General features: G+C 51.8%; 1 protein-coding gene across 1 annotated transcript; it reads right to left on the bottom strand.

The window, feature by feature from the left end:
• Positions 1-3,822: 3,822 nt before the first annotated feature.
• On the bottom strand, positions 3,823-7,685 carry RLBP1 (retinaldehyde binding protein 1). Its single transcript, XM_062501626.1, has 7 exons — positions 7,674-7,685; positions 7,298-7,426; positions 6,832-7,033; positions 5,578-5,756; positions 4,809-4,967; positions 4,092-4,202; positions 3,823-3,981 (listed from the first exon to the last, which is right to left on the bottom strand). Exons 1-7 carry the CDS (start codon positions 7,683-7,685, stop codon positions 3,823-3,825), a joined length of 951 nt encoding a protein of 316 aa, XP_062357610.1.
• Positions 7,686-10,439: the final 2,754 nt, after the last annotated feature.

Raw genomic sequence — 10,439 nt, 5'->3', positions numbered from 1 at the left:
ATACACTGTACAACTGCGTGCTGACTTAAAGGACCTTTTGTGGGCAGCCTGCAACTGGCTACAGTCAATTTCAATGCTTAAAATAACAGTATATAAAGAAGCAGTGGATCACTTTCAGCTCTCTGCTCCTCTAGCAGTAGGAATTGAGTCATAGAAGCAGGGTTTGCTTTGCTTAATGTGTGACTCGTTATCCTGCAGTCCCAAAGTTTTTGTGTCTATTAACACTCCAGCAGCATAGCTGGAGGTAGATTGCTCAAGTGGCTATATCTCAAAGGAAGGAGCAGAGAGTACCATTTTCAGGACTTAATTGCCAGTTTAGTCACCTGGATTGCTTCCAAGTTTTTCTGGAAATGCTATGCTTGTCTGGAGCTTACTGAAATTCTTCCATCTTTTTTTGTGAGACCAGAGAAGGCCTGAGCCTTGTGCTGCCTATCTAAGTCATTTGTTGTAAAGAACATCTTGTTTCTTGCTTGAGTCATAGTCCATGTGTCTGTATCCCTTATGTGGGCTGGTTCATTTGGAAGGTGCTGGAGCCACAGTGACTCAAAGCAATGTCTCTTTCATGGCTTCTAGGTAAAAAGAAAACAGCCCTTCTTGGTGTGAGGATTTTGATTTTTCTCCAAGCTTAGAATGCCTCAGAACAGCACCAGCCCAAGGGAGGAGGGTGCTCTGTTACTGTACCTTCTCACTGGGAGTGGGAGTGATACTGGCCTGGACTTCCTCAGCTGTTAGGGGAGCTTAGGCACAAGTGTCATCAATGAGTCAAAGCAGTTGCCAGCTTTCCATGCTGTGCTGGAGAGGTTTCTGGAGTTAACCTGAACATCTGTACAAGGTGGCACAAAGCCCCTCTTGCCTTTGGTCTCACTGACAAGCTTCCTTTGTAATCAAAGTTCTTGCATGACTAGAGAGGAGATGCAGAATTTTCTTCTAGGATCTCCGGTACAGTTCTGCTGGGATGTTGACCCTTCTCATGCTCCCTGCCAACTGGAAAGTCTTAAAAATTAAGAAAAAAAAAACCAAATAAAATAAATTTGTATTTGATATAACTAAATCTTACTGCTTTGCTCAAGTCAGCAACTTTCCCAAGGGGTATATTTTCTTGTTCTGTTACATGACAGCTTGACTGCAATTCCCAGCGACAGATCTCTAGCAATTCTTGAGAAAGCATAACCTCTTTCTCTGAAAGTTGCTAACCAGAAAGGTGTGTAAAAAGCTTGGGAAGAGAAGACCTGTGTCCTTGTTTTTTTTTTTTCTCATGCAGCTGTGTTAGAGCAGGCACAGTGACTTCCAGTGTTGTTGGTGAGCAGCTGACTATGAAAATATTTTAATAATTTGGCAAAATTATGCTCTGTAACTATCTCTAAATGCTGCCCTGAAGAAGCATGTATACTGAGATACCCTCCCTGCTGCCATGTTCTGAGTCAGATTCTCTGGAGCTGAGAGCTGCAGGGGAGATGATTTGCAACTAGCAATGCAATTTTTCTATATCTGCTGATGTTTACCTTTAAAATTATATAAAATATATAAAACTGTCTTTTGATTTTTTCTTTAATTTTTGTGTGGTGTAAAATGGAAGTCATGGCAAAACAAAATGTAATTTTGTTATCTTTGATTCAGTGGGGTTTCTTTATTTAAAAATAAAGGACTTATTCAAGTCAGTGCTACATCTAGCAATTGTGTGTGAAGTTCTGTGTGTTGTCTCTGTCTTCCCTGAGGCCCATCTTTGGGAGCTGGCTGGGGGAAAGGTGATACAAGCACTAGTGCTGTGCTCATGCCTTTCCTGGTTGTTTTTTGTCTTCTGGCCAAGATGTTGTCTTAATGCCATGCTGGTGGAGAATGGGTAACAACACATCTGCCATGAAACTAATGAAAAAGAGTTTTTTGCTGGTGCAGTAGAGCATCTGTTCTTTTTCCCTCTGCAAGAGCAAGTGCATTTCCTAATCTTGCTGCTGCTGGCAGAAGAAACATAAACCAGCATCTCCAGCCAGGACAGTGGCATCTTTGAGCCAAGGGCATACAAAAGCACTAGTCACCTGACCAGTGTGTGCTTTATTATCTACAGCCCAAAGGAGAGAGTTGTGGAGGGCAGCTGGACTGGGTGCTCTGTGGGAGACAATGGGCTTCATCTCTAATTTATTGGCCACAGTGAATTAGCTTCAGAACTCCTTCCTGCCTTGGTCAGTCACTCAGCTCCCAGCTTTGCTGTGCTGTTACCCCTCAAAGCAAGCTCCTGGTTGACAATTTGTCACAGGAATGGTGAGCAGCTGTGGGTGCCTCCCAAGAGCTGTGACTATCCAAATCCCAGAGGCAGCAATGTGATACTCCTGTCTGTGTGCATGGGTTTTTTTCCCCCCTTGTTCTGTTTCCACAAGCTGCACTTGCTGTGCCTCCTAGGCAAGCTCTGCTGTTGTGTTTGCAGTGACCTGATGGTTGCAGCCTTGTCGCACGTGGTTTCCTTGGGCTGGCTCCAGGTGCAGAAAGGAGCCAAAGGAGGTGGAGAGGTACCTTTTGCTCTGTATCTGGGCTCCTGCACAAGGTTAACACAGCCTTAGGCTTTGGGGCTTGCCATGTGTAGACTGACCAAGCAGCTGAGGCTGGGGCAAACAGATCTAACCCCCCAGACTGGCTCTGTCCTACCTGTAGCTTTAGGTCCCATGTGCTGTTTGGTTTGAGCCTGAGCTAGTGCCTTCCAGCTCGGCCAGCTTTGGGTGGGGGCCTGATCTGGCTGATGCAAAGGACCTGTGTGGAGCTGGGAGGGGGTTCAGGACACACTGTGGGACCAGGCTCAGAGAGAAGGTAACCTGGGCAGAGACCAGGAAATTGTTCTTCTCTGAGCCCTGCTGCTGGCCAAGGGAGGAGATGGTCTGGGAATGGGTGTCCAATTGGCTATTTGGAGATGCCTGGTTCACAAAGCAGAACAGACTCCTTTGCCTGGGACAGCTACTTGTGCCTCCCTCCTCCCCACCTGAGCAAGGTATAATTGGTGTCAGGTGCAGCTTGTTTGCTGCATAGGTACCATCCTTTGCTCTCCATGGTGGCTTTTGGTGGGGCTTCCCTGACTGAGCTCCTTTTCACAGTGCAGTGCTGGGAAAAACAATTGTGCTGAGGATTTTGAAGGTTTTAGGAGTATATTCTGCCTGTCTTTCAATTGTTTTGTGATTTAAATCCATCTCCTAGTTGCCCAAGCATGAATTAGGCAGAGACAGCTCCACCTGGGACTCTGGTTGGGCTGTGGGGGGTTTTTTTTGCATCTGTTTTCCCTGGTTAGAGCAGTTAATGAAGAACTGGGAGTCTTTTCCCAGGCAAGAAAGGGACTTGATCTGGAATGCAGGGAGGATGGAGATAGGCAGTTCCTTGGTCTCGGTGCCTAAGTGTAGTCAGTGATGAGGGGATGGGGGTCTCCTGCCAAACGCTGGCATTCCTGCACTCCTTAGAACCAACAATGCCACCAGCACCCAGAAAGCTGTGCCCTGTACCTCATCATGAGGGACTGCAGAGCTCTGCTGTTAAACACTTTATTTCTCCCTCACTGTAGCCCTCCCTTCCCAGAGCAGACACTCTCCTGTCCTCCCCTCCCAGCTCCAGGAAATGCTGTGGGAGAGGGCTGGTGGCCTCCTTTCTCCACCAGCTCCACAGGGAAGGATGCTGTGCCTGGGAGGGACAGCCCACTGCCTGGAGGGACAGGAAGGACAGGCATGGAGCAACGAGCCCAGGGCGCCTCAGCACGAGCAGTCACTGAACCAATGCTACAGGAGGGAGGTGGCTGGAGTTAGAGGGCCACCTCTGGTGCTGTGGTACAGGGGAGGGCAGCAGGCTCCTGCTTTAGAGAGCCGTGTCCTCGGACTCGATGCGGGGCCCAAAGAGCTTCTCTGCAGTTGCTTTGCCGTCGTACTTGGGCAGGTTGCCACCAAAATCTGCTGGCAAGATGTCAGCATCGATCTCCTGGTAGAAGGATTCCAGCTCCTCGCCATGCACAAAGACCTGGAGGGAGATGGGAGTCACCCTCAGCAGAGGACATGGGCAGCTCTTCCCAACTGCTCCATTTCACCCAAGGATATACCTTTGCCTGCAGATCCCTTTCCCACACTCACCCTCTCCAGCAGTTTGCTCTTCAGGAATGGTTTGACCACGTTGTAGGTGGTGGTGAAGTACCAAGGCTGGTGGATGAAGTGGACGGCCTTGAACCGCGCTGGGAAGGAGTCCTAGGATCCCAAACCCAGACACAGATGGTTACAGATGGTGCTGTCCACCCAGATCTGAGCAGGCAGCAATGGACACACCAGCATTGCCACAGCTCCCCTTGCTCCATGGCCCCTTCTCTATTTGATGGCCCCTTTCTGTTCTGACCCAGAGGATCAACCATCATGGCCTCAGGAGCACCAGGGAGCTGAAGAACCTCCCAGATAGCTCACTGCTCCCACTCCATGAGAAGGACCTTCACTGGGAAGAGTGTCTGGTGTTTGGTCCAAGGGCAGAAATCCTGGAGTGCCTGGGAGGCTCCATCCAGCCTGGACCAGGCTGGGCTGAAAGTCTCATGAGGAAAATATGCCCTAGGATGCTGCAAGGAGTGGTAGTACTGCTTCTGGTCAGGCATTTGAGAAGGCAGGGAGATAAGGTGGGAAAAATTTTGCAGGATTAAGCCAAGGCAGGGAGAGGGTGATGGGGAACAGCCTCTCCTTGATGCTTTCTCATTGTTCCAGCATGGTGGCAATCCCAAACCCTGCTAGCCCTGCCACCTCCGTTCTCTGAGCTCCCTGCTTCCCCAGGATCCCCTCTGCCACTGCTGGATGCAGACTTTGCCACCTCACCTGCAGCATGTCCACCATCTTTTTGAGCTCAGAGGGTTTGATCCCTGATGCCTGCTGCATGGTGAAGCCCTTGAAGTTCTCAATAATGCAGAACCCGTTGATCTGGGTCTCTTCATTCTCCAGCAGCTTCTCCAAGATAATACAATAGGCACGAAGGATCTAATGGAGAGGAGACACAGCAGGGTCTTTGTGAGGTGTCACCTCCCATAGACCCTAGGGGGTGCCCAGGAAGAGTCCCATGGAGTTATCCAGGATTTGTTGGACTCCAGCCTGCTTGTCACAGCCAGCCCTCAGATTTCAGAGTAGGGAGGGGGTGACCACAACCTCTTTTCAGGTTGCGAGCATCAGATCTGGATCAGTGATACACTGAGATCAGATTCAGAGCTAAGCAGAAAAGGAAACCGGGAGAAGCTGTTAGTTACATGCCTGGAGACCTCTTTGCAAAGAAGCCCTTTCCATGACCTATGCCTCATTTTCCTCCTCTGCCCTTGATTTAATGGTGTGGTGCCTTTCTTTAGCCAATGTTACATGGGCTGGGGGATGCACACCCTGAATTTGGGATGCATCTTGCACTGCATCCCTCAGGGTGGACCATGCTTTCCCAGGCTCCCTCAAAGGATAAATTCAGAGGGCTACAGATTTGCTTCCACCTGTATGGCCAGACAGATGCATGTGTGTGTGTAAGGATGCTGTGCTCAGATGCACCAAGCGGGACAAGCCCAAAAACAGGACCACTCTGCTGTGGGAGCAACCTCTTAGTTGGGCTCACCTCATCAAAGGTGATCTCCTCATAATCCCAGTTCTCAATGTTGAAGAGCATCACTACCCGCCCGTACTTGTCCCTGCTGGCCAGGATGCCGGGGTAGCCGGCCTCGATGGTGCTGCGCACGGCCTCGGCGCTCAGGTTGTCAAAGAGCTCGGGGTACTGCTGCCGGAAGTTCACATAGCCTGGAGAGGGGCAAAAATTGGGAAAACTGGCTGCTTGCCTAGCCTCAGGAACCTGGGGCAGCTGACAGAGATGGGATGGGCTGGTGATGGTGAGATGTCAGTGCTGAGCCTGAGAGCTGTGGAAAGCTCTGCCTGTGGCCCACATGGGTCAGGTCTCCTCCAGCAAAGGGGGAAGAAGAAGCTCAGCAGCACACCAGCTCCAGCATGCTTGGTGTTATTCCTCCCCTTGCCAGGAGCTTCCCACACCTGCTTTCTCTCCGACACCTCAACAAGTAGATAAAGTAATTTCTCCCCTTGTTTCCCTTCTCCCCTTCCTCCCTGTTTGGGTGAAAACCCCCATCTACTCTTTCTTGGCACCCTGCAGGCACAAAATAAAGAATTTAATCCTGGGAAAATGCAGGCAAACAAAACAGCTCATCTGAGAGCCAGCACTGATAATTACAACTCATTATCCCCTAAGCCTACACAAAGACGAGCAGAGCTGGAGCCAGGCAGGTTCCATCAGCAGCCACGCTCTGGGCTGCCCTTCAGCTCCCCCTCCACCCCTATGGGTCACTCTCAGTGTGAGGAGAGGGTGCCACAAGCACCCCAACCTTTTCCCAGACCTAGAGGTGCCCCAGGGGTGCAGAGCCCCCCAGGCACCATGCACAGAAGCATCAGGAGGGTGCAGAAGTGGCTCCTTACAGGGGTACAGAGAGGGGAGTGTAGGGCATGTACAAGGCATGGGGATCTCAAGGGGATGCAGCCCAAATCAGCTGGATTTGCTGCATGAACAAAACCATCACCAAATGTGAGGGGTTTTTCCATTTTTTTGGGGTAAATTTTCAAGGAATGGGACTGTCCTGGTGCTGCAGGGTGCCTGATGTCAGACTCATCTGTTTCTTTCCCCATCCCAATTCTTTCCAAGCACCTCAACCCTGACTTTTTCTATTTATCCCCTCTCTTCATTCCCTTAACGTGTCAGGTTCCTGCTCTGCCAGCACAGCCCAGTCTGGGCTAAGAGACGCCAGCACAGGACTTGGAGCTGCTGTACCCTCATCCTCACCCAGCATCACAGCCCAGGACCCCTCCCCACCTTTCAGCAGGTCATAGGCTCTGTGCACATCGAACTTGCGAGCACGGATGAAGCGGAGCAAGAAAGAGTCATCTTTCTCCTGCACCTTCTCGGCCACCTTCTGGCAAACGTCCTCGCCGCCCGCCCGCTCCTGCACCAGCTCCCGCAGCGCCTTCACTGCCACCTCCCTCTTCTCCTCCGTCTCATTCAGCTCATCCTTTGCCTGGGGGAGTAGAGAGGGGATCCAGTGATGCCACGCACACATTCTAAAACACCCCAGGGGTTGTGGAGGCACCCAAAAGCTAGGGGAGGACAGTAAAACTCCCTGCAGCATCCAGGCATAGGGAGGGCAGGGTCTCTCAAGTCCCTAGTTTGAAGACATTTTGCTAAGTGCATTTTGGTAAGAGACAGTCAAGGGTCTCCTCTGGTCCCTGAGAAGCAGGAACCTCAGGCTGCACCTGGCCCCTGTTCCCCAGAGCCGTCTCACCTTCTGCAGGGTGTGTGGGGGGATCTTCTCACATCTCCCAAAGACGGGGCCGTGGTCCTTGGTGGTGAGGCGCTCCAGCTTGGTGCGCAGGGCCTGCTCCTCCTCTGACACGATCCGAAATGTGCCCGTCTGAGGGACGAGGGACAGGATGTGGGGGCTCCCCAGACAGCCCCCCAGCTCCTTGCCCCACTTCAAGTCTCCTTGGGAGCTATGGGGAAGGGGAGCAGCTCCACACATGCACCCAAGGGGGTGCAGTGGGATAGGGATGGGCTGTGTGCTGCTTGGATTAAGGTGCACCATGTGCACCCCATCCCAGCACTGCAAGGAGGGCATGATCAGAGCCCAGAGGATGGGGCAGCATGGAGACAGTACTCACAACTGCAGACATGTTGTCCTCTGTCTTCTGATGGCAGCAGGATGCTGGCAGAGGGAAGGAGGAATCAGCATGAATCCAAATGGTTTCCACGGCCTCCCTCATGCCCCACTCCCTGCCCATCTTGTACAGATGGGGGCAGGAGTGTGTGTCCAGAGGGCACCCCCAGCCCTCCTCGCTCCATCACCTACTGCCTGAATCTCTGCCTGCCTGAGGAGGCTGAGCAGCCTGGAGAAACACCAGGGATGTTTGCAAAAGCAGCTTAAAAATCTGTGTATTGATCATCCCTTCATATGTTTTTCTCACTCTGCCTTTCCTCTTCGGGCTGGGGCATCTCAGCCTGTGCTCACCCAGCACTGTTCTGTCTCAGACCACCTTCACATGGGCAGAACATCCAACTTTGGCCAAGCAGCCAACTTATCCTTCTATTTCTACTACCAAAAGAAATAATATTACCAAAATAAATACTCATCCCTGAAGTATTCCCCAAACTCTCAAGTCTCACTGCTCCACCAACTGCAAAGCTGGACTATAAACCTCTCAGCATCTTTCTAACACAGTCTGGGTGAAACACCTTGTTCCCATCACTGAGGAGCAGGGTTGCCTTCATCCTGCCTCCAGCATCTACCCCTGCCTGGCTGTAGCACCAGCTCTGAGCCCAGGCTGTGTGAGGGATGCTTGGCTCCAGCTCAACCATTTCCCAGGGGCGTCCTCTTTCCCTCCACCTCCTGGGAAAGGAATAGTCGTCCCCTTGTTCCAGGCACTGAAACCAATTCAAGCTCTGGAGGTGCCAGGTTGAGCGAGGGCTGGATGATGGTCTTCAAGGCAGTTCTTTCAGTTGAAAAATGTCCTGGATACTCACCAGGAAGAGGGATAGCTGAACTGTCCTCAGAAGGTCAGAGCACAGAGGTGAGGTGGATGCAGGGACGGCGAGGCAGGAGTGGAGCAGCAAGGAAGCCGGGCGAAAGCTTTGTAGAGTCACCGGGTTGGGATTAGACCGTCACAAGGCATCAACTCACTGCAGCTTTGTAATTAAGTCAGTCCAGCCCAGGAAAGAAACCCCATTAAAACATTACAAAAGGCAGCTGAGGAGAGGGAAGGAGGGAGTTGGGGCTCCACCACCAGCCAGAGTGTGTGTGGAGAGGCGGGCTGGATGCCGGACCCAATTAACAAAGTATAAAAGCTCCTTGTTGTGTAACTCGCTCATTAGCACGGGGCAGGGGCAGGGGCAGAGGCAGGTGGTGGGCAGCCTGCCATCCCAGCCTGCTCCCCAGGGTGAGCAGACTGGTCTCTTCCCCAGCTTCTGCCCCAAAAACCCTGGCAAGGTCCTGCTGTGAATTTGGCTGTATGGGCAGGGTCTGGCTGTGGGTTTGTGGTTTGTGACAGAGGATGCTCCTGAGGCTCTCCAATTCCTCCCCTATGAGGCTCCCAAACCAGCATCCACACAAGGCCCCTTTCAGCATTAAAAAAAAAAAAAAAAAAAGGCAAAATTTCTACAATGCCCTCAAGTGATGACTAACTGCTCAGAGCTCTGGGAACTGAAAACCGTTCCACCCCCAGGGAGATGCCACAGACCCATAAGGGAGGGGAGCTCTGGGATTCGGGAGAAACAAGGGTGAGTCCATACATGGGTGTAGCAGGATGGCAAAATGGTTTTTCTGGGATGTCCCAGCATGCTGAAGCTGCGTAGAGCAGGAGAGCCCTTGCAGACTTAATTCTTTGGATCAAGGGCTATGGGAGCTGGATGAAGATGTGGTGAGGATGGAGCTGTGCTCAAGCTCAGGAGAGGAGCTTGCTTAGGCTTTTACCATGATGAGGATTTTGGGGAGGTGGCAGGGCCGGGCTAAGCACCAGAGCAGGGCTGAAGGGGCTTACACAAAGCATGTTTTGTAATGCCTCTGGGATTTATGGATTTGGTTTCCACACAGGGCTGTCCTGCGAGTGGAGCTGAGACCCCGATGTGAGGGAGGGAGGAGGAGGAAGGCACGAGACTCCAGATGAAAGGTGGGGGTGCTGCTGAGGGAAAAATCGGACCTGTGCCAAAACCCTGAGCAATGCCACTGTGGCCAGAGGCACTGAGCACTGTTCCTCAGAGGAGACCTCCAACTCTCCCATCCCCTTTCCACACCAGCCCTGGTGCAAGGCTCAGCTCCCTCCTAGAGCTCACTGGACCTTTGTGTGCAGCTCAGCACAAGACAGTGTGTAACAGGGTACATCATCAGCATGGGGTTTCCCAAACAGACCCAATAATGATCTATTGGGGTGCCAGAGAGAACCTGTGATCCCTGGGCCACCTGAGCATCCTGGTAAAATAGTTTTGCACATGTACAACCCCTAGCATCACAAAGCGAGTGTCTTGTTCTGGGTAGATGGGTCTCAAGGGGGTCCCACCGTGATGTAGTGTGACAGAGCCTAAAATGCATCTCTCCTCCAGGCCTGCTTATCCCCCTCCCCACATCAAACCCGCTCCCCTTGCTCTGCAGCATCAACTCCTACTCCACGTGAGCATGGGGTTTGCAAAAGCTCCCACGCTGTGCTGGCACTGGATCCAGTGGCCAAATCCTGCTGCTTAAAGGCGGGCTACACCTCCTGGTACACTAAAGGCCACCCCTCATGTCCCCTGGAATTAAAGGGTTTACTCCAATGTGTCTGAACCCCACGTGGACAGTGCTCACTGCTGATGTGGGGTGCCCTGAAGGGGCATTTTGTGCCAAATGCCCCATGTTAAAAATACATATTATGGTATTGGCTTTTCATAAATATTAGGGT

Source organism: Cinclus cinclus, chromosome 13, assembly GCF_963662255.1.
Source record: "Cinclus cinclus chromosome 13, bCinCin1.1, whole genome shotgun sequence".
Taxonomy (NCBI): Eukaryota; Metazoa; Chordata; class Aves; order Passeriformes; family Cinclidae; genus Cinclus; species Cinclus cinclus.
Note: the sequence above shows the minus strand (reverse complement) of the source record. Positions and strands in the feature narration are given on the sequence as shown.

Excerpts from the sequence above, each read along its gene's own strand:
- RLBP1 (XM_062501626.1), bottom strand. Across the intron at positions 4,968-5,577 it reads AGGAGATCACCTTTGATGAG|ATCCTTCGTGCCTATTGTAT; the intron begins GTGAGCCCAACT and ends CCTCTCCATTAG. Across the intron at positions 4,203-4,808 it reads AGATGGTGGACATGCTGCAG|GACTCCTTCCCAGCGCGGTT; the intron begins GTGAGGTGGCAA and ends TTGGGATCCTAG.